This window comes from Ascidiella aspersa, chromosome 2 (genome assembly GCF_963924565.1).
Source record: "Ascidiella aspersa chromosome 2, kaAscAspe10.2, whole genome shotgun sequence".
Classification (NCBI taxonomy): Eukaryota; Metazoa; Chordata; class Ascidiacea; order Phlebobranchia; family Ascidiidae; genus Ascidiella; species Ascidiella aspersa.
The window spans coordinates 4,235,281-4,259,764 of NC_139448.1; the positions used below are offsets into that span (position 1 = coordinate 4,235,281).

At 34.2% G+C, this 24,484-nt stretch overlaps 1 protein-coding gene across 1 annotated transcript; it reads right to left on the minus strand.

Annotated features, from left to right (window-relative positions):
* Positions 1–2,006: 2,006 nt before the first annotated feature.
* On the minus strand, positions 2,007–9,829 carry LOC146163215 (solute carrier family 35 member F3-like). The gene is made up of 9 exons (XM_083382994.1): positions 9,757–9,829; positions 9,287–9,376; positions 8,084–8,282; positions 7,345–7,564; positions 6,819–6,950; positions 6,313–6,502; positions 5,701–5,790; positions 4,157–4,345; positions 2,007–2,068 (listed from the first exon to the last, which is right to left on the minus strand). Exons 1-9 carry the CDS (start codon positions 9,827–9,829, stop codon positions 2,007–2,009), a joined length of 1,245 nt encoding a protein of 414 aa, XP_083239120.1.
* Positions 9,830–24,484: the final 14,655 nt, after the last annotated feature.

The following is a 24,484-nucleotide window of genomic DNA, read 5'->3' on the forward strand; positions in this document are numbered from 1 at the left end:
GTTGTACAAAGTTATTGTCATCCGTTTGTTGTTGGATTGATTTCATTGGACCAGCAGGTACAAAATCTGGATGTCGAAATGTTGAACGACGACGTGGTGCTTAGTGGCATCCACACAGTCCTACACTCATACAGTAGCCTAGTTCAACCTGGAGGATTCCAAAATTTTTCACACCGCACTGTTTAGCATCAACTCAGGGCCGGATTAAAGGTACTGTAGGCCTAAGAATGTTTGCTAGAGAAGGGCATAATTTTGCAAACCAAGCTACAAAAAGTATTAAACTATTATAGGATGAAAAATTTTTATAACATTTAAAAATTACCATTCGTTTTTAAGCAAATAGTGTACTAAACTGGTACTGGATCTATATCACTACCAGGCTTACAAAAATTTAACTTTAAAAAAAATGATGGTCGATTTTTTTAGGGCCTACGGCTATAGCCTTCGTAGCCTAATGCTTAATCTGGCACTGCTTCAACTCTAAGCTATATTTGTTGTGTAGTTATTACGTGTTGGACAAAAATAAATTAGGGTTATCGCCAACATTGTTTTCACCATAAAACAAAACCACTCGTAAGCAAAATAACTTTATTAGTGAACGTACAAAGATTGTAACCGTGCTCTTGAACTTTGTAGCAATTTTTATAAGAATTCAACTCCACTGCACAGAATAAAAAAAATCGTCGTTCATGTCGCATTTTATTTAAAATTCGCACTTTATTGCATATTGCACACTATATGACACAAACACTGACGCAGTCTGGAGCAAATTGAAATACAGTTGGACACAATACAAAATTAAAAATGTCATGGTGCCGCAACAAAAGTACCATACTGTATTTTTCACAGTTAACCGCAGGGCTGAGGGGTCAGTTAAAAATAACCAGATTCCGAATCCGGCCAAAAATAAACCCCGGGGTCCGCGAGACAATTTTGTGGGACCGCAAAGCACCTAACCAAATAATCAACACGACGCTCCATGAGAAGAAAATGTTTTGTGCAATAACTTTTTCAGGCAACTTACTTTACCAAGGGTTAACAAACACAATAATAACAATTCTGCCGTACATAGGCCTAATTGTGGGACAAAAGAAAGAAAGAAAGGCAAACTGAGGCTCGACCTATACGAGAAAAGTGACATTACGCTGACGTAATTCCAACGTGTTTGCGCTCGTCATCACAAGCTATGATTAGTTGTTCATTCATGTGATTGCAAGATCTGAGTTGAATTGTGCATTGTGACGTCATAGTGTTGCATTGTGCTAATGATAATTTACGACTTTCCGCGCTGCCACTGTGGACTGTACAGTCACGGTTTTAAAACTGTTCGTTATTGCTTTACTCAAAATAAAGTAACTCGTTAGAGGTTTTACATTTTCCGTGGATGTATATTTTGAAAGGGACCGTGAGCAATTTAAAAAAACTGTTATGGGACCGTTGGGTAATTTGTTTTTAAAGTTTGAGAACCACTACTCTACAGCCTATATATTCCGTCAATTTACGTAAAAAAATCGGTAGATATTCAGTATCCCACTAAAAGGGGTGCCATATAATTGATTTACTCAAAATTTATGGTTAGAAAATATTCCAAGAATTGCTAATACCCTTTACGGCAGTTGGCGGCCATATCAGTTGGAAAATTTGGTTTTGCACATTCGCAAATCGGAATCTTTTATAGTTTACATGGAGTTTCTCGAGTCCCGAGTCGCGGACCGGCTTCAGCAAAACACACCGACTCCGTCCTGCCGGAAATGACGTCATTTGCAGACTAATCGTCCAATTAGTAGAAGTATTGGCAAGCGTGGGCCATACCTGCAGGTTGCAAGACCATTTTTAAAATGGCAATAGTAACCTAAAAGGACACAAAAATTGATTGAAGAGAGAAGTCACATGGGAACTTACAAAGTTGACCATGGGCGCAAATAAAAAGGTAAGGTAAGCAAATTAACAAAAACTTAATGCAAGAATGTTTATTGTCGACGTCACACTGCTTCCTTGTAATGACGTCACTTGGAATCGACGCTCGAAACCTGGTGTGCGGATGGTTTCTGGGCGCCACCAGAATAAGCTGGAAATATTGAAACTAAAGGTTAGGGTTAGGTTTTCGTTTGTAGGCAAATTCAATAGTATTGGGGCCTACCGACCAGAGTTTCCTCTAAGGTGCGCAACTGCGCAATGCGCAGCCACGTCCGACAAATTGCGCAGTAAAATTTGCTTTTTCGCACTTACATCATTGTCACCGTAAAGCTAAAAAAATATCTTTACTTTTTTTGGCCACAACAGTTTAAGCGTTTCGCATTGGCCATTTTTTCGTTGATGTTTGCAGCTAAAAACAGTAAACAAATCAAATCCACATTGACGATTGTGACGTAATAAATTAGTTTGTCTAATTGGTTTTCGTCATCCATGCTGTGTAGTTTTTTTTTATCTTACGTAGAATAAAACGTCTACTCAGGAAAATCAAGCTTAAAGAAAAAAATGAGTTTAGAACAGTGCCGAAAACAGCAGTGGAGTGTTTGACAATAATTTGGGATCATGAAACCGAAATGCATTTTTAGGACGTAAATTTAATAGAATTACAGATTTCTGTGTATAGATACAGTTGTGGGGTCAATAATGTCTCTCACAAATTGACAAAATCTTCTTGATAAATACAAATGAGCGAATTGTTCGTGATTCTTGTTTGTGCGCTAAAGGCATCACGCATCCTATTTTTAAACAACCATTTTGTCAATTTAACCCAAATATCCGGATATTTTGTCGCGCGACCGCTTTGTTGCCATATCCTTGAACATATTTAACTCGATTGTAGTTACACATACAAGTTTATTGAGAATATTTGTATTATGAGGTCATCTTTAAAATTGTCACGCCTTGCCCCAGAACAAAAAAACTTTGATCTGCCGCTGGGCCCATGCCAACGCAGCCTCAAAATATTCTTGCGCAAAAAAAAAAATATTTCCTCAAAAAAATATATATTTCCGCAGTAGAAAATTTTCTTAGAGGGAACACTGCTACCGACACATTTTACCAATGGCTTGCCATTAAACGCAACGTTTCTACCTTTAAGGTCAAATGAAAAGATATAGTATACGGGTAAACAAGTTGGCATCTCATAATATTGTCGAAGATCCCCTCTCCAAACTATAAACCAAGTAATCAGGTTAGGTGATATATGGGCATAGGAGTGTCCTATAATATCGGATCAGGGCAGATACTCGATGACAAGTGGTAGTAGTATCGCTAATTGTGCGATATTATGATTGTATCGGTGCGGATCCATATCCAATTAATAAAGGAATATCAGTAATGATTTGCGATCTAACGTAGAGTTTTCTACATTTGTAGGTAAATTTTGCCAAAAAAACAGTACGTTAACAACTGGAGGTATCTAAACTTTGTTACTCTAAAGCAAGGGTTCTTAAACTTTTTTACTTGGGGGCGCACCTAAAGACTGGCGGCGCACCTTGCGAGCGAAGCTAGGGCGAATTTTTTCAGGTGTACCGGTATTTCTCTTAAATTGCCTGCATTTTTTATTATATGGGTTTTATAGTTGCATATATTTAAAATGACTTCCAGCTTTTGAGACTAAAAACGTTATTTTGTCCATTCAAGTCTTAATCCGATTAATTTTGAACTTATTTTGACATGTTTTTTCCTTTCGCTCGCGGCGCACCAAGCAGCCTTCCATGGCGCACCGGTTGAGAAAAGCTGCTCTAAAGACTGTGTCACACTAGACGCGTCTAGCGTTAACGTAAAACGTTTTCAAAATACGCTTTCGGTTGCGGAAAAGTTGCATTATTTCATCTTTGACGCTTTCGGTTAGAAGCGAGGAAATTTGGCGTTAAAGCTGGCAACGCGTTATGTGTAAACTGGACGACGCTAGACGCGTCTAGCGTGAACCAGCCTTAACGCAAGGTTTGACCTGAACCTGACATAATAACCCCTTTTGGCCATGAACCTGGAAAAATACCCTGGAACAATTTTGCTTGTTTGGGCTTATTATTGACGTCATTTGGTATCAAAATGGTTAGGATCGCAATACTTTCTGTCTAAACCATCAAGTATCGAAATAAAATTTGAAGTATCAGGCATCCTAGTAGTTAGTTACCTACAGTTTATGTACCAAAAAAGTATATTTTTTAAGAAATCTTACCAAAAGGCGTTTCGTCTTCTTCGCTTGGAGGTCCATTGTAGCACCTGTTCCACCTACAAGCGCACAGTCTATGGAAAGGTAGGTTCCAAGTATCAGGGCACATTATGAGGCCGAATCCCAACACAACAAGCAGGGCTGCGACGAGACGAATGGCGCTGAACAGAACTCCACGGAAAAGCAGGTCGACGACTGGATGGAAGCCATAAAAATACCTTTTTGTAAAAAACTTTAACGCACACTAAAAAACTAATATTTCTTAAAATGTCATTTTTTAAATATTTTTTTGCATACTAAAAATGACATCAAAAAATGAAAAATAAACCTTGTTGCAGAAGCACTGATTTTCACAAACCGTTAAATTCTTATATATCGCCGATTTTGTATATGAATATTACACACTCACCACCATTCATATGAATATCACACACTCATCGCCATTCGTATGAATATCAAAAACTCACAGCCATTCATATGAATATCACACACTCATCGCCATTCGTATGAATATCAAAAACTCACAGCCATTCATATGAATATCACAAACTCACAGTCATTCACATGAATATTACACACTCACCACCATTCGTATGAATATCACACACTCATCGCCATTCGTATGAATATCACAAACTCACAGCCATTCATATGAATATCACAAACTCACAGTCATTCACATGAATATTACACACTCATCGCCATTCGTATGAATATCACACACTCATCGCCATTCGTATGAATATCACAAACTCACAGCCATTCATATGAATATCACAAACTCACAGTCATTCACATGAATATTACACACTCATCGCCATTCGTATGAATATCACACACTCATCGCCATTCGTATGAATATCAAAAACTCACAGCCATTCATATGAATATCACAAACTCACAGTCATTCACATGAATATTACACACTCACCACCATTCGTATGAATATCACACACTCACCACCATTCATATGAATATCACACACTCATCGCCATTCGTATGAATATCAAAAACTCACAGCCATTCATATGAATATCACAAACTCACAGTCGTTCACATGAATATTACACACTCACCACCATTCGTATGAATATCACACACTCATCGCCATTCGTATGAATATCACAAACTCACAGCCATTCATATGAATATCACAAACTCATCGCCATTCACATGAATATTACACACTCATCGCCATTCGTATGAATATCACACACTTATCGCCATTCGTATGAATATCACAAACTCACACCAATTCATATGAATATCACAAACTCACAGTCATTAACATAAATATCACAAACTTACCACCATTCATATGAATATCACACACTCACCGCCATTTATATGAATATCACACACTCACCGCCATTTATATGAATATCACAAACTCACAGTCATTCACATGAATATCACAAACTCAAACTTACCGCTATTCACATGAAGATCAACACTCACCGCCATTCATATGAGTAATTCAAACTCGCCACCATTCATATAAACATCGAAAACTCATCGCCATCCATATTTTTATTACAAGACAAAGTCACCTGCATTAAGGGGAATACCCAGCATCATGGCGACAGAGATGAACAATGGATAAGTGAACGCAATTCCATAGTCGACGAGAAAGTTAAAGACTGAAACAAATTAGAAATTAAATTTAAAAAAGCAATTTTAAGGTCAATAAAGTAAAAAATGTATGAAGCATATAAAACGTCCAACGATAAAAAAGTATAATGAAAACGCGACATAAGAAATAATTTATGGGTTAACTTTGCTCTGCTTCTAACGAACGAAAAGCCTAATAGTAATGAGGTAGTTTAACTGTGCATTGTTTGAGTAAACCCCTTAGGTGGTTTCAAGATCAAAGGCCGATCCAGGTTTCTCAACTTAGTGCCCAAATCTACCCTGGCCTTTTCCACTAGACACGATATTAGTGCTCGTACCAATTAAATTAAAACATCTCCAGGTGTGTCCAAGGAACTAGGTCAAAATGTTGTATTTGACTCAAAATGTGCAAAAAATGTAAATGTACTTCCCCACCTGGTGTGGCTCCTAACTCCATTAAAAAGTCATGTAGTAACTACACCTATAAAACGAGTATAAACCGCACGGAAATATATTTAACTACAGTACATACAAAAAACATAAGTTCTTACGAAGTCCTAGTGCAGAAGAACCGCACAGATAGTCCCAGGGAATATTATCAGCCGTCATCTGCTCCAAGCCAGTGAAGTACAGGATTAGGAAGATTATCCAGAGAAAGATGGCGTTGGTTGTTCCAAGGAGAGAAAGGTAGAGAGATACTTGTCCCAGGGAAGCATCACCCACCACTTTCTTGAACAATACCTGGTAAATAAAGGGATTTCTTGATTAAATACCGAACGCTGCACCACTGTACAGTAGCCAAACGTTATGACTGTTCACTGCATTTGTCGAGCAAAAGTTGAAGTCATGTGCGTAAAAAGAGTACATAAATGTCATATAGGATAGGTAGATGAATAAATAATCAACATAATATTCTTGCAGATTTTGAAAATTTACTGTTCAATACAAAACCATATTAAAGCATAATGCATTATACTGCTTTATATTAAATGATAAGTGAAATTCCATAGAAAAGTAGGTTCAAAAATATAGGAATTAACTTCAAAGCAATAAAAACCTTATATATGGCTGCTCCAACTGCAGAAATGATGGCTAAAATAATTCCAGTGGCAGTGTTGGAATTTTCACTGAAACCATCAGCATATGCAAACAGAACAACTCCACTTATGCAAAAACACGACGCAACTATCTGCAATAAAAAACGTTTTCAGAACATGTTTCAACTGTTATTATAATTAGTTATTATGAAAAATGTGTGAGAAAATAATTATTTTTTATTTTTATTATGCAGTGTAAACACCATACATATATGACTGCTTTAAAATAAATTGCCCCCTATACTATAGGTGTTACTGTTAAAACTATCACATTAAACAGACGTTATGATTCTATGTTAATTTTTTTAACTAAGAAATCATAAACATTTTCATGGCCTAATGTCCAGTGTAAGTACAGAAATGCTATAAGATTTAACATTAATTTAATGCATAAGTACAACATTAGGTAATATTAACAAACGAACATCATGCAATACAATAATCCTAACATAAAATTTTTAATGTGGCACTGATATTAATACTTACACGTATAAAGAAGATTTGTTCACGCAAAACAAAAAAGGAGAAAAAGTAGACAAAAGCGACATTCGATGCACTAATTGCTGATGCGTCTGTCGCAGCAATGTAGGTCAGGGCATAGATGTAAAAATAGTTGGTGGCAATCCAGAGTACATTAAACGGCAGAATTATTGTGAGGGTTTGCTTGATTGTGACTTTAGTTGGGCCGAATATAAGGAGTGATTGCCTGAAAGTAAAAAGTTAAGTCTTGTTGCTAATTTTAATTAGTTACTGCAATACAGTGTTTCTCAACCTTTTTTATATAGGTTGAAAAATACTGCTGTAATACCACTTGAGCTGCATAATTTACAGCAAGATTGTTTATGGCGACATGCACAAAATTAAAAAAAAGGATTGATTTTTGTTAAAAAATGTAGAATAGCACAACACCATTTAGGCATAATACCAGACAGTCAGTCTAAATCTAAACATGAAATATGTGAGCTATGCAAATACCACATTTCACTAGCAACCAATTGCTTTGTTAAATACAAAATAGACTCCCACCAGTTGTTGCTCCAAAGATTTATTGGATTTTGGACATTATTCTGATTTTTAAATTATGGGAGTTTTTTGATTGATATTTAACCCTATTATTAGTTTTAGTATAATCAGCCATTTAGAACACTTAAGCTTTTAAAGTTACCTTTTATTTACAAAATAAAGAAATCCTAAAAAACGATTTATTGATAAACATTGAACTCACTGGATAGAGTCATTAAATGAAAGAGCTCCAGGAACAACTATAATAAACAAGCAATAAACTGGATAGCAGAGCGTCATCCAACAAGTGGAGAACCATGTTGTAAAGAAGGGGGCGCTAAAATTGCCGATTGTATTTGCACTCTGCGCAAATTGTTGGGCTCCGACCCATGAAACAGCGATAAGCAGAACAATCACCAAACCTAAGAATACAGAAAATAACACGTTTAGGCCAATATCGACAATATCTACTGAATCTTTTCGGCTTTGCTATTCATTATCAAGCTACATTACAGATCCGTGCATAGTCTACCCAAATATGATACTGTTCTTACATTAGAACCTTCTAAACTTTATTATTTATTATTACAAGCAAAACATTTGGAATGGCTTTAGTCGTAAAGTTAAATTTTTATTTGTTATTACTGTAGAAGTCAAGCTTAATACTCGGCACTTCTTTCTCTTATTGCTTGCGTATTCAATGACCATAGCGAACGTACAATTTTCGCACAGTACAAAGCGAAAACAGTGAAGAAACAGGTTTTCTGTAAGACGAAAATCAAGAGTTAGCAATTAATACATCATTTACAAACAAAAGTTTGAGAAAAATAAAACATAACAAAGTTTGATGTCTGGCGTGTGTAGTGTCTTTGTATTGGTGCTGATGCCGACTTCACCATACACCAAAAAATAAGAGCTGTATATCAACTGGTTGGCCCCAAAGGCTAGAAGCTAATGCATTTTTTAAGTGGAATGTGTAAGTGTTGTGCAAATAAGGTGAGTCGCGCCATTATGTTTGCGCAAGAACGAGAAATGCATCTACGTCCAAATGGAAAAACTTACAAATTTACATTAAGAAAGGTATAGAAACCGATTGGTAAAAGTATATATTTGGTTCTAAAATTGTTTCTTTTACCACTCTGGTGACTTCTTTTACTTATGCCTATCCCCCCAAAACTTTTAATTAAACCTATCTAAATTTCTCGACAACTTCTACAACTCTATTGAACTGCACAAAGCACATACAACAATCTAGCCAATATCAGTAATGTTTTGAATACATTATTTTGGGGGAATTTTGGGGAAATAAATGATTGCGTTATGCTTCTAACTATATTTTGTCAACACAGACTTGAGTTTAAAAACATTTGAGGTTTATTTTCAAACATTTAGTTGGATTGTAACATTTAGTTAGACAAAGACTTGCCAATGAGAGTTTTGCGCATTGAAGTTGCAGCAGGTTGAGCTTCATCTTCACTTTCACTGTTGTTGTTGCTCGCTTGTTCAAGATTGCCTTCTGCAAAACAAACATTAAACAAAATTAGAACTTGTATTCTATGGGTAAACATTAATTTTCAATGTTAGTTTGCAAAATAGCAACTGTAAAAAAAAAAATATGAAATGCATGTTTCTAGCGTGATACATATCACATCCACATGGTAGATTGTTTAATTTTTTTACCAATTTAAGAACACTGTGTACCAATGACAATTATTATGCAATAGTTTACACTGGTTTTTAGACGGTAATGCTAACTACCGGCTAAACCATGGATAAAACAGTAGTCAAGTTTTTAAATTTAAACTTACATTTGTCTAAACATACACTATAACAGTTAATAAACATCAATTTTTTTTAAGTATAGTTAACAACATAAAAAAGGTACTTAAAGCTTACTTTGTGAAATATGAAATGAAGTTCCCTTGGGGAATTCAGTTAAAACCTTCACATCATCTTTATCTAAATACATCTCAATGTGGCGTGTATAAGTGCTATACCAGGACTGCAGAGAGAAAATGCATTATATTGATTTTATTAATTAATTGAATTTTGTGTAGTTAGCTGTACAGGCGTACACTATAAGCTCTTCTGGAAAGTTGCAAATTATGTTGTACAAATAAATTGCAAATTTTAACTTAAATTGTTTTTAGAAAAACAAAGGTAACAAAAATAAGAAAAGAGTGAAACTAACTATGGTGACCCAGCTATTAGTTGCTGCACATTTCGCCCACTTAGGTCTATTTTCAGTCAAAATCCTCTTTAATTGTTAAAACCAAGTCGGTATATTGCTATCAGATCTGTAGTAGTAAAACACCTTGAAAACCTTTATCATATTTAAACAAAAATTGTGATATGCTAAAGTTGGGTAGGTTAATTTAGGCTAATCTATTCATCTATTGTAATTTCCCGCTACCTTTGCTACCAAAAGCAAGCTGGCATTAACCCTATTCTTCTAAATACTCTTATCGTTGCTAAAATTTGCCATCTAACTTGTCAATGTGTAGTTACAATTCATGTATTGTGGTTTCTATCAAAGTATAGCGCTTAAATTTACGGCATTGTAAAAATATTTTTTGGAATAACCGCGATATTTAAAAAATTTGACAATTCTGGTCTATTTGCAGCTGATGTCGTTTAGCGGTCATTGAAAGCTCCTGTATTGCTATACTTTCTTATATTTCCCTGGTAAATATGCTAATTGATAAAAACTTAAATAGTGAATAGATAAAACTACTAATTATCAAATGGGTAACGGCGATAAAATATGATTCTAGAAAGAGTTCATCTTAATACAAACAAGCGGCATGACTTTTCTAAACTCATTCATAAGGTGTTTACTCAACCAAAACAATCGCACGCTTCACTGGTTTAGCTGGTAAAAGAAAAAAATATATATTGCTCTAATTTTAAAAACCCTAAAACCATCCCGAAATAATCATACTGTGAGCGCTGTATCTTTTAAAACGGTAAAATATGAACGCCTGAAACGGATAGTTTGGCAATTTTGGGTTTTAGAAAATGGGTTAAGGTTGAAATTATTCTAATGTAGAGTTAGTGATGTCTTTAGGCGTGGGGGTTGGGTTGGATAAAACGTTGTATAGACCTAAATCTGGCCATTTAGGTCTTATTCCGACGGGTTTAGAACATTTTCTGAGACGGTTCTACTGTTACAAGGAATATTTTATTTGTTTTGTATAACTTGTTTCCACCATTGCGTTTGTTTTCACTTGCTTTCTCCCAATCTTCACTCTTGCGGCACATTACATTTCATCTGTTTTATGTCTTATCTTCCACGTTTTACATTGACACCTTTTGATCATTGGTCACCTTCTGCACTTACACCTTTTTCTCATCACTTAGACTTTAGGTAAAAATTGTGTTTGAGTTGATAGTCAGGTTTGGGAAGGCTGGCCGAACCATTCGCAATTGTCACTAAACTTCCGAGACCGCTTGTCGCTGGCCGCATACTGTGTTCGCCTTAATTATTTCGCGTGTGTTTAGACTGCATTTGATATAATTATTAGACGCCTCGTGTAGCGTTCAGGCATCCGACAGGCCGTCAATAAAGGATCCAGTATTTTTGGCGTAATACTACGACTTTTGCGAATTAATCCTATTTTTGTCTTATTTCGAACGGTGTTTTATTCCGACCTTGATGTTGTTCTAATTTCAATTGAAAGTTAAATTTTCTACACCTCTCCTCGCGAAAGTCTAGCGTTTAAGGATCCAGGTTATAGATCACAAGTTGCTCTGCAAACCGGGAAAAAGGTGAACATTACGCTACGCGCGCGCTGGGTTCAAAGTCCAACATTAGGCTTACGATAAACGAGAACAGTGGTGGTATTAATTGCGGTTGTGAAATTTCTCCATTGACGTCTTAAATTGGACTAATGGACCCTGATTTTAAACAAAAGTGACTTGTTGTTTTCCACGCTTGGCATACAAAGCGATAATTGCCGAATAATAAACTGCCGTTAAAGCGTGAGTCTTGTGGTTTTGTTTGCTTAAATCCTTATACAGGGTTTAGTCCTAAAAAAGCGTAGACTTTATTAAAAATGGGGATAATCAGTTTGATATAATTTGGTAAAAAAAAACATTTTCTGCTAAGAAAAGCGAAGTATAACACTCAACTATTTATTTGTGTGGCTACTGTTTGATCGAAGCGTTTGACCCTTGTGTCTAAAGGTTACCGAGGGGCATTGATCGCGGAGGTAACTCTAGGTCAAAATCTGGCGCGTGACACGGGGTTACAGCAAACAGTTCAACCTTGAAAGTCGAAACGAGCTTTGTCATCGGGCGTGAGATAACTCTACCAATTTGCAGAAGCGGGAATCGAAAACGCTGGCTCAAGCACGTGCTTAACTTTTATTGTTTATTGCTTCCTTAAAAATACCCATGATATTCTGCTTTGCAATAAAAAAATGTATAAAACCGAAGTTAAACAGATCTTGTTGTTCAAAACTTGCTGTTTTATTTTTTTATTCAGTGTTTCTAAACCTTTTATCGCGGCGACCCAAATACTAAACGTAACTATAACAGCACAAATTATCTTCACTGAACGTTTTGCAAGCTTTAAGTGGAAAAAACATGGTTAAATAAGTCTTACCTTAAAAACCGTTTGCAAAAGAATAGGCACACTTTACTGTCGGGCCCTGCCTGGCTTTCAGCTGCTTAGTTCACAACATGGCTAGATGCAGCAGGTGTTTTTAATATTAATTGTATTATGTCGTCATGTTATGACGTAAATTTGAGACGTCAAACACATAAGATTTTCATGCACCAAAATCCTGGATTTGCCCGTGCTGTATAACAATCGAGTTCTAGCATCTCTGGAACCTCTTTACGCCATGAGTATAAGGTCTATTAGAGAAAACAAAGCAGAAAAATTGTAGCATAGTCTATTAAAGTGCTATAGGGGCGTGTAATAAAACAATTAACCCTAAAATCACCTGATGTTCTCTATGCACCAGAAACCCGGTATAATTAACTCATAAATTGGAGGTTATTTAACTGAAGAAACTTTTATTTCGAAACGATAAGTGATGCCTTACGCACATACAAGATTCGAATTTAGTTAAAAGAACATTTTCTACCGGTACGGCGTACGTACAAAAAAAAAAGATTTCCGAAGCGCTGCTCTGAACAATTTGAGCTTAATTTCAACAGCGGTGTGTTCCCATTTAAACATGCTTTGTCTCAATATTTTGCTCGTGTAGGCTTCTGCCTATGCTTACAATTACTCAAAATAGACTTATAAGATCTTTAAACATCAAAACCCCATTTTAATAGACGTGCAAAGTCATAGCATTGGAAGAACGAACAAAAAACATTGACAATAAACAAACTAAAGCCACGCCAAACGAAGCTATTAGTTTTTATTTACCCTATTACTGTTCGACTAATAATTTTAGAATAAAAGAGAAAAATATGATAAAATTAATAATAAACGAACTTAAACGCAGCAAGTAATAAAGTATTTGCCAAACCTGAAAATTTATGAATTTTCTGTTTTAAGGTCGCACCGGGTTGTGAAGTTCTTCGAATGTTTCCTTTTTAAATAAAAATAAATACAAAAATGTAAACGCACCATGTAACTAGCTAACATCGTTTAACTACCCCTAGGCCCTGGGCTCAAATATACCGAACAGTTTAAAGTCGCTTAACTTTTTTTAATAAAGCAGGCTACAACTCGTTGCCTAGCAACTAATCGTAACAATTGTAAGTAACACACTGATTGAAACATTATTTAAGGAAAATGTTGGAATATTTTATTAATGTTTTTATGTTACTATCAAACATCAATACACAAAGTGTTTCTTTTAAATCTTACTGACAAGTTATAGTGACTTAAAACTGAAAAATGATTTATTGATGTTTAGCAGACTTTTTGTTAACAGCCAACACCACCAATCCGTTGATTTAAATATAATTTTGTTTTTATTTTAATTTACACAGGCTTCAAAGTGTCGCTTAGCAACCATTAGGAAATTGAACTGCAAAACGACTGGTGCATTATTCCAACTAGAACACCTAATTATTTTTGTTGTTTCTATGATTTGATTCATTTATTCTTTGAATAACTAATTTTAGTCCCAAAATTGACAAAATAACCTAAATTTAGTTCATTTATTACCTTTTTAGACGAACTGTACGCAAAGGTAAAGATTAATATTTAAAAAACTGTTTATATTTTTGTGATGTTTTAAAACATGCTGAAGTTGTTATATTATAGAAAACAATAACTCTAAAATATTGAAAGCTGATTATGATATTTTGGCATGAAATACTGATACCAGGAATCTAAAATTTAAAATTTACATTAAGTCATAGAAACAGCATAAAAAGTATTATTTAAAAATCAGCTGATAGAGACGCGAATCGTTGTGATCAACTAAAAACTTGTTCTCTAATATTTTTACACTTTCCTAGAAACTAAAAGTTATTCACTTATTTCACCACTGGGTCTAGATCATTAGTGAATAACTTTTAGTTTCTACTTAAGTGTAAAAACATCAGAAAACAAGTTTCTAGTTGGTCACAACGATTCGCGTTGCTGTCAGTTGATTTTGGAGTAATACTTTTTATATTGTTTCTATGACCTAATGTACATTTGAACTTTTATATTGCTGGGTAACAATAATTTTTTTTTAAATATTACAATAAGCTTCGAATATTTTAGAGTTTTTGTTTTTTGTAACTTTAGCATAAACTAAATTAAAAACATCACAAAAAGTATTAACAAAGTTTTGAAGACTATAATTCTTAACTCACTTACAGTTCGTCTAAAAGTTAGTAAATTACAGAAATTTAGGTTATTTTGTCATTTTTGGACCAAAACTAGTTATTCGAAGAATAAATGAATCAAAACATAGAAACAGCAAAAATCAATTAGGTTTATTAGTTGAAATAGTGCACCAGTCGTTGTGCGGTCAAATTTCCTAATAGTTGCTAAGCAAAATTTGTAGCCTGAGTAAATTAAAATAAAAACAAAACAATATTTGAATCAACAAATTGCTGGTGTTGGCTGTCAGCAACAAGTCTGCTAAAAATCAATAAAACATTTTTTGAGTTTTATTCCATTTTAACTTTTCAGTAAGATTGAAAAGAAACACTTTCTGTATTTAGGTTTAATAACAACATAGAAACAACAATAAAATATTCTAACATTTTCCATAAAAAATGTTTCAATCGTTGTGTTAGGAGCAATTGTTACGATAAGTTGCTAGGCAACGAGTTGTAGCTTGCTTTATTAAAAAAAACTTTAAACGATTTTTGACCTTTTAGTATCTTGGAAATGGTTTTGGTGAAGTAAAACAATGTTAGCTAGTTACGTGATGTATTTGAATGTTTGTATTTCATTTTTTGAATTTAAAAAGAAAAGATTTGAAGAACTGTCCAACCCAGTGGCAGTGCGACCTTCAGACGAAAATATATGAATTCTAAGGTTTGGCAAATTATACTTGTTATTACTTGCTGCGTTTAAATGTACGTTCATTACTATTCTTTTTCTTTTATTCTAAAATTATTAGTCAAACCGTTATAGGGTAAATCTAAACTAATAGCTTCGTTTGGCGTGAATATAGTTCGTTTTTTGTCAATGTTTTTATTCGGTATTCCAATGCCTATGACTTTTACACCAATTCTATGAAAACAGAGTTACGACTTTATAGCTTATCAAGTTATCATACTATTTTGAGTGATTTTAATCATAGACAGAAAACGTAACAGCAAATACAACACACATATATATTCGGTTCAGATTTTTTAATTGGGAAGCACATTTTTGTAATCTACGCTAGCAAAAATTAAAACAAAACATGTTAAATTGGTAACAAACCAGTGCTGAAATTAAGCTAAAATTGTTCGGAATGGCGCCTCGGAAAAATAATTTTTCCAGGCCATTAAATTTTAAGCACATACAATTTTTTCTCTCTTTTGTCCGCTTTAAAAAAATATATATTTAGGCCCTATGAGTGCTATGCATATTATGGCAAGTCACGCCGCGGGCCTGGACTCGCCTTAACAGGCTGGAAACTGCAAAGTTTAAGGTCTTCCATGAAAAAATGGGGCCAGGCTCCTTCTGCGGCCTGCCATTGTGCCTCGAGAAACAGACTGCAGACCACATGATCTCACGATGCCCCATATACCGCGCACCAAGTGGGGCATCGGGTCTGACACTGTTCGTTGATGAGACTATCCGCAGGCTTCTCGACTGCTGCCCACGCATTTTAACTGGAATAATAAGATCGTCCATGCGAAAGAAGAAGACGCCATGTGAAACCATAAAAAATGTAAAGTGCAATTTTTATTAAGTTAAATTATTATAAATGTCATTTTTTAGCTAAATTCGAATCTCTATTATGTGCGTAAAACGTCAAGTATCCTTTTTAATTAAAAGTTTTTTTAGTTTTACCAAAATGATCTCAAACTCTTGAATTAATTATACTGGATTTCTGCGTTGTTTTATGACACGTCCGACGTAACAAAACACAAAAATCCTGGATTCATACCGTTTTGAAAGCAAACATAGAAGAAAGAAACGAATACTGAAATCGAGGGTTTTTTTAACAGTTACTATAAATATTTTTTATCGTTTTTTAAGTATGACGTCACGAAAAATGTCATAGCCTGAGATCATCAAACTGTGTAACATGACCCCCGTCTAAGCACTTCTTTGTGTAATGACTTAAGTCAATCTTTTTCACTAATATCTTGTGACTTTTATAAGTATGTGTAACTGACCAATATTATTGAGTATATGACGTTTATAAAAAGCAACCAAAGTAATCATATTCACGTTTAATAATACTGTATTTCATTTGTATGTTGTTCTTATGACAGACACTGTTAAAACACTTTTTGTTCGTTTTTTATGTGCACTTATGTTTCTATTAAATAATGGTTTCCATGTTACCTAAAAATGTATTGGTGCTTTTGGAGTTTTTGGACAATTAGTGCATATTGTTTTATTTGGTTTGTGAGTTTGTATAGAGAACTGTTTCTTAAACGTGTCCCTCGCACCATGAAAATGTTAGCAGGGATCACGACTCCCAAAAGTAGGGATAACCACTGGTAAAGAATAGGAAATGTTGCTCAAGAAGCAAAGCACACAGCTCTTCTGATTTATTATAAGAATAAAATTTACTAATATTCGCCAGTAAAATTGTGAGGAACTATGCAATCCTTTTCAATGTACATTTCAACTTTATTATTGCTAGTACCAGTATTTTGTGCAAAAATATAATAATCAGCTTCCAATATATTAGAGTTATTCTTTTATCGAATATAACAACTTCAGCATGTTTTAAAACATAACAAAAATATATATTTTTTTAAGTTTTTAAAGACTAATCTTTAAGTTTACGTACAGTTCGTTTAAAAGGGTAATAAATTAGCAAAATTTGGCTATTTTGTCAATTTTAAAACTAAAACTAGTTATTTAAAGAATAAATAAAATAAAACATAGAAACAACAAAAAGTAATTCGTTTTTTTAGTTATAATAATGCACCAGTCGTTGTGCGGTTAGATTTTCTAATGGTTGCTAAGCGACACTTTTTAGCCTGTGTAATTTAAAATAAAAACAAAACAAAATTTAAATCAATAAATTGCTGGTGTTGGCTTTGAACAAAAGTCTGCTAACCTTAAATAAAACATTTTTGAGGTTTATATCATTATAACTTGTCAGTAAGATTGAAAAGAAACACTTTCCCTATTTACGTTTGAAGGCAACATAGAAACAATAATAAAATATTCCTATATTTTTTTTAAATAATGTTTTAATCGTTGTGTTAATTTCAATTGTTATGATAAGTTGCTAGGCAACGAGTTGTAGCCTGCTTTATTAAAAAAAGTTAAACGACTTTGATGAACCGTTCACTTTCCGACTTTCCGTATATTAGAAATGATTTAAGAGTTTAGGGGAACTAAAACCATTTTGGTTAGTTACGTGATGTGTTGGAATCTTTGTATTAATTTCTTTTTAATATAAAATGAAAATTCGAAGAACTTTACAACTCAGTGCGCCCCTCACATGGAATTATATGAATTTTAAGGTTTGGCAAATATATGGTATTACTTGCTGCGTTTGAATGTTCATTTATTTTTTAATTTTAACATAGTTTTCTCTTTTATTCTAAAAAAATAATAGCCGAATAGCAATAAGGTAAATGCATGAAAACGAATAGCAATTAGCTAATTAGGGTTTGGTAACTGAATGTTTTAACTCAATACATAACGCTGCTTCGGATTGTATTGAATATTTTGTATAGTAAGTGCTAGTATCTATGTTATCGTTGTTCAAAAGATGTCTAAATATTTTTTTTATTTACTTTGGTAAAGTAATTTATTCTTTTGGCTTTTCATTAATATTTCAGTTTTCTTTTTTTCAAAAAATACTATTTGCTTGAAATACTCTTCTAATGGTAAATAGCATTTAATGGTAAGAAAATAAATAACAAGAAAATTGTTCTCATTTGATACAGTATAAACTAAATCAAATAAATTTTAAAATCTCAATGTTTGGAAAAACGTTTTTATTTAAACGATTTTATTTTCTAGGTGTGGTTAATGTAATAGTATGTTTTTTTTTAATATTAACTTGTTTATTATTATTTTTCACCTTTCATCTAAAATGCTATTTTAAGATTGACAATATGAACTAAATTTAAATATTTCTAGACAAGGCTTGAATAACAATGCAGTAATGCCATTGTTATAATTTTATTTTATCCAGATGGGGCAAATCCAACTGAATTTTTTTTTACAAAGCAATGATGATTCTGGCCTAAGTGATCGAGTTTGACTTCCAAGGACTTTCCTGGAGTGCTTGGTTGAAACCAAAACTTTGTTTGTATCATGAAATGACAGGGTTTGTTCGTTTTTGAGCTTTTAAGAGAAATTCAGCAAACTTAATGCACCAAAACAGCAAAATGAAATACTAAGGATCTTTGTACATTAAACCTTATATAAGATTAAAATCAGCTTCTTGCACTCCGAACAACGTTTTGTTCTATATATATATTTTCTTGCTCAAATTATTAACAATAAATTCAGGCAATGTTTTTTTACAGGTGGTGGTTAACCAGAAGAGGTTAAGAACCAGTAAAATTATGAGGAATTATGCAATCCTTTTCGAAACTTGTTGTACATTAGTAAGATATAGATCTGTTAAGTTCTTTAGGCAGAATGAATAACCTTGGCGCCTTAAAGCTGTTTTATTGGTTATTGCTTCTAAGTTAATACAATCGGTCATTTTCGCACTAATAGTAGGTTTTTTTCAAAGATTTAATTTATTCACTCTTTCACGATGAACTAGCTTGCTTTTTAACAGACAAATAATAAAAATGCTATAAAGATTTCAATTTAATTCCGTCTGTCCAAGATAAAAGTTAAGGGGGTAAAACATACAGTGCTTTTAAACTCTTAATTATACAGCAAAAAGCAGTGAGTTTGTTAGTTTTTTTGCCGCAGTTATGATCACACCACATTTTTAACACTTGCTGAAAAACATAATACACTCTAAGAAACATATTTGATGCGTCTCCGACCTGTATTTGTATTATATTCACAGAAACTCACAGTGACAGTTAAAACCAATAAAAAGTGCCAGGTGTGAGTCGGCGACAAGCTACATAAAAAAGTCACGATTCCTGTTGTATTTTTTTCGCGTACAAGTAAAATGGATTTTACCGGAACGCCTTTCCAGAATATTCCGTCTTACTTTCACCGCTGGAATTAGGTCATAAGTGAATAACTTTTAGTTTCTACTAAAGTCTAAAACAGTGGTTCTTAAACTTTTTGAGACACGCCCCCCTTTTACAATTTTAACCAAACTCGCGCCCCACCTTGTTTCAAAATAAAAAAACATTAAGCATAACATCAACTTGTTTCTAGGTAAGTTGCATTAATGCAAAGGATGTTTTTAACACAGCCTAACCTAGGGTTGCCATATTTTGAAACGCGGAATTTCTGACAATTTTACCGCGGTTTCAGTGGCCAATTCCAGATCAGGGACCTTAAAAACACTCAAAAATGATGTCAAAAATCTCTAAAAATGGGGTGGAGTATGGATTTGAGGGCTTTAAGAATACATTTTAAGTTACATAAAACTGGAAAATAGATTAGTAATGCTTTATTGCCATTGTTTACTATAAAAATTACAAGGCTTCTGTGTTTTAAAGAAAAACGTACAGCATCGTGTTAGGGGAAGTTCCAGATTTTAACAATTTTAGTGTTGTAATTTTGGAGTGTCTGCGGAGCCCCTAAATCAGGTATGTCCAACCTGCGGCCCGCGGGCCACATTGCGGCCCGGCTGAAATTTTTGTGTGGCCCGCTAGTCATTTTCACTCCCAGGTAGTAATAACTTTAAAGGCCAATACCCGTTATAACTCTAAAGCCCAATACTTAATCTTGAAACTTAATAGGTTCTGCGGCCCATTAAATTATTTCAAGTGTCAATGCGGCCCACTATAATAAAATGTTGGACATCCCTGCCCTAAATCTTGTCCAATTGTTTTGTAAACTTATGAAACTGATTTTTATGTGACACATAATGGGAAATCAAGCCGAAAACATATTTTTTCAAAAAAAAGTTAAATCTGAAACACGCAACAAAATGATTACAAAGCCATAAACCTGGTAGTGTGTGACGTAACAATGAACAGTATTTTCAAACAATTAACAGTATTAGCACTTTCTCTGTGAATATTCGAGCTATTTATTAAACAGTACGAAAAATTAAACAAATTTTGCTATTAACAAATAGGCTATCGTTTATAATCGCATGCGTGCGTGCGGCACACACCATGATTTCCTCGAATGGCCGATCAGAGCGGGTATCTTAATCACGTGATTAATGCGTTAGCATAGAGTTTTTGTGGAATAATCTCCTCACAAAACGAAAATACTAACCTTAAAATCTTGGGAACCTCGCACGCCTCCCAAGGGGGGCGCACCCCCCAGTTTAAGAACCACTGGTCTAAAAGCATTAAAGAACAAGTTTCTAGTCGGTCACAACGATTCGCGTTGTTGTCAGCTGATTTTGGAGTATTGTTGTTTTTATGACTTTAATGTACATTATTTTGTACTTTTCATCGGTGGCAATAGTGTTTTTTTTAATGTTATAGTTAGCTTACAATATTTTAGTGTTTTTGTTTTATATAACAACTTTAGCATAAACCAAAACATCACAAAACTATGCAAGCATAGAGCACTATTTTACTATTAGTGCTCTATGGTGCAAGTGTTGAAGACTAAAATATTACCTAAGTTAAGGCTATTTTGTCATTTTTAGATCTAAATTAATTAATCAAACAATAAATTAACGCAAACATAGAAACAACAAAAAATAATTAGTTTTTTTTACTTGAAATAATACACCAGTCGTTGTGCAGTTAAATTTCCTGATGGTTGCTAAGCGACACTTTGTAGCCTGTGTAAATTAATAAAAAAAATCTTTGAATCAGCGGATTGCTGGTATTAACTGTGAACAGAAAGTATGATACACACCAATTAAACATTTTTGAAGTTTAAGTCATTATAACTTTTCAGTAAGATTAAAAAGAAACACTTTCTGTATTGCAGTTTGTTGGTAATATAGAAACAACAATTAATTATTACAACTATTTTTCTATAAATAATGTTTTAATCGTTGTGTGAGTTACAGTTGTTATGATAAGTTGCTAGGCAACAAGTTGTAGCCTGCTTTATTAAAAAATATTCAAGGAATTTAAAACGTTCAATATCTTAGAGATGGTTTAGGTAGGAGAAGTAAAACAATGTTGGTTAGTTACGTGATGCGTTTGAATCTTTGTATTTAATTTGTTTTAATTTAAAAAGGAAATATTTGAAGAAATTTACAACCCAGTGCGACCTTCAAACGGAAATCTATGAATTCTAAGGTTTGGCAAATATATTGTTATGCTTTGCAGAGTTTAAATGTTCTTTTATTGTTTGTTTTTCTTTTCTTTTTTATTCTAAAAAACTATTAGTCAAACCGTAAAGGGGTAAATGAAAACTAATAGCTTCGTTTGGCGTGGCTATACTTCGCTTATTGTGTTATTTTTCAAAGTGTAGATAACACTAGGTACCGGCATTGGTCCGATTTTAAGCTGTTTTTAAACTGTGTTTTATTTCGGCGTTTGATGTTGTTGTAATGTCAGACTTTTTGCTTGAGACCAATAAAAAAAATATTTGCAACATAAAAGCATCAATTAAATATTCCAAGTTTGTTTGCAATAGTAATGTTTCAATCGTTGTGTTGGTTACATTTGTTATGATACATGACAGTTCCTAAGCAACGGCTTGTAGCCTGCTTTTAAGGCCCGTTTACACTACAGCTGCACTGAGCGGAGCTGAGCTGCACTGGGCGTGAAATTGTTTTCACTACAGCTGCAGTGAGCTGCGCTGGGCGTAAAAATCGCGACAAAACGTAATGTTTTTCTATAGCTGCACTGGGCTTGAGTTTAGCAAAGCGTGGAAATCGCTCCAAAGCGTATTTTTTTCCAGCTGCACGGGGCTTGAGTTTAGCAAAGCGTAACTTTAAGCTAGCTGCAGCTGCTGCACGGGGCTTGAGTTTAGCAAAGCGTGAAACGCTCGCCACAACAGAATTTAAATGCAAATTACGCCCAGCGCAGCTCAGTGCAGCTGTAGTGTAAACGGGCCTTAATGGAAGTTTAAAGTTTATAACAAAAACTTACAGTATATTGCCCATGTTTTAGGCCTTAGGGTAAGTAAAACAATGTTATAGTTAAGTATCTTTGTTTTTATTTGAGTTTAGATATGCTTATCTGAGTTTAAGTATGCTAATTATAAAATTTTGTAGATTATAGTAATTGAGGACATACTAACTTTCAACTATACGAGTTAACTATAATTCTGTATAAAAACTTTCGGTAATTGCTTTTTTAAATGTTTTTTGATATTAAAAAACTGTCGTCAAATATTTTTAACACTAATAATAGCAAATATGAACAGATGATTTATTACTATTATTATACATGCCGTAAACCCCAAATCCTAAAGAAACACTACACAAAATCTACTACGGTAGCCGAATATCCTTCGAGAATAATTAATGGGTTGATGCAATGTAGCAAAAGGAGAATACAACTTACCGCCAGCCTTGTTTATAAAAGACTTTCCTAAACTCAAATAAACATTAAGGCTCTGGGTCAGCTTAAAAAAGCTTTGCACTGCTAGAAACTGTTGTTTAAAAGGAAATAGTTGCAAAATAAGCTTGGGAAGAATGAATGTTAGTAATCCTGGCTTATTTTTGAAATAGCACGCAAAATTACCGTTACTGTTATACACTTAGCTTTAGCACTAAGCTACGTGTTTAGAGCTGCAGTGTGCTGAAGTCAATTTAGTTTAAATCGCATTTTTCTCACAAGTATGTAAATAGAAAATATACCTGTTGTAATGTTTATACTTTTAGCATATAGCCATTCGTTTCGACCAAAAGAGTATCATTATTTAGTTTTTCATGTTTGGTTATGTTCATGTAAATGACATATAATTCATTAAAATGTTAAAAGTCGGTCTCACCTAAATCCACTTTAAATAGGCTACGAAATTATCTGCTTTCAACCGCATGGGGGCAGTATCGCGTCACAAATGTCAACCAAAAACAATAAAGTCACATAAATCACCAGCAGTAAAACCTATAGCAAGCTTCAAATTGACTAATGGTACTACTTCAAATCTGGGCGGAATTAAGCTGGTTAGCGATTTTTTTCGATCTGTAGCGCATTTCACAGGAACGATTTTGTGGCGTGGGTTACAAAGAAGTGTATAAAAATACGTGAAGGTTCCAAGTAAAAAGTGTTCCAACGTTGGTTTACTTAGATTTTAGTTTTTGACATTTCATTGAAAAAATAAATTTATTAGGCAACCCCACTCTTTGAAACAATGCTATCTATAGCTTTTAAAAAAAAGAACTACAACTGATCTAACGTGAATTAGAGTCAGTTTTTATACTTGTCGTTGCACAACACATTTATGTTTTAAAATGCAACTCTGTTAAAAACAGATGCTCCATACCCACCCTAAAGCGCTATACATTGAGCGCTTAAACAAACTGCCGAGCTCTGTCAGACAAGAGTTCGCCTTTTTGACCGGCGTGACCTTAACGCCGAACACGTGGTGTCTGGCTTCCGCCGGGTTACTCTCGGTCATCTGTAAAGTGGGGAAATCCCCTAGACCTCTGTGAATGACAGTTCCTGGAACTAAAATACGTTCACTACGAGCGGATTTAGTATAATTTTGACTTGACTCTACACGAATTAGGCAGATTTGTTTCAGTAGAAGTGTAGAACGTGTTACTAAATCAGCTAAAACACAATGTTAGTTTATCAAATGTAAAACGGATACACCATAGCTCAATACCAGAAGCGTGCGGTTTTATGATACAATGGGTTGCATTGTTTAGATTTCAAGCTGGTTTCATCATTTCTGTATTTGTTGTCGCGAACTGAGTAGCAAATCATGAAGCGGTGATGCAATTTTGGAGCGGCTGGTCTGAACACGCGGCGAACGCGTGATCGTCTTACATTTATCGAACACCGGGGCTTTGGTAATTTTAGAAAGAACAACCTTAGGCAAAGTTACCCGTGGCAGGCAGGCAGT

Bases quoted from the DNA above. Each gene is read 5' to 3' on its own strand.
- LOC146163215 (XM_083382994.1), bottom strand. From the start codon at position 9,829: ATGTATTTAGATAAAGATGATGTGAAGGTTTTAACTGAATTCCCCAAG. The intron at 8,283-9,286 runs GCAAGTCTTTGT...CTGTATTCTTAG, and splicing joins AATGCGCAAAACTCTCATTG to GTTTGGTGATTGTTCTGCTT. The intron at 4,346-5,700 runs GTGACTTTGTCT...GCTTCCATCCAG, and splicing joins GGGTATTCCCCTTAATGCAG to TCGTCGACCTGCTTTTCCGT.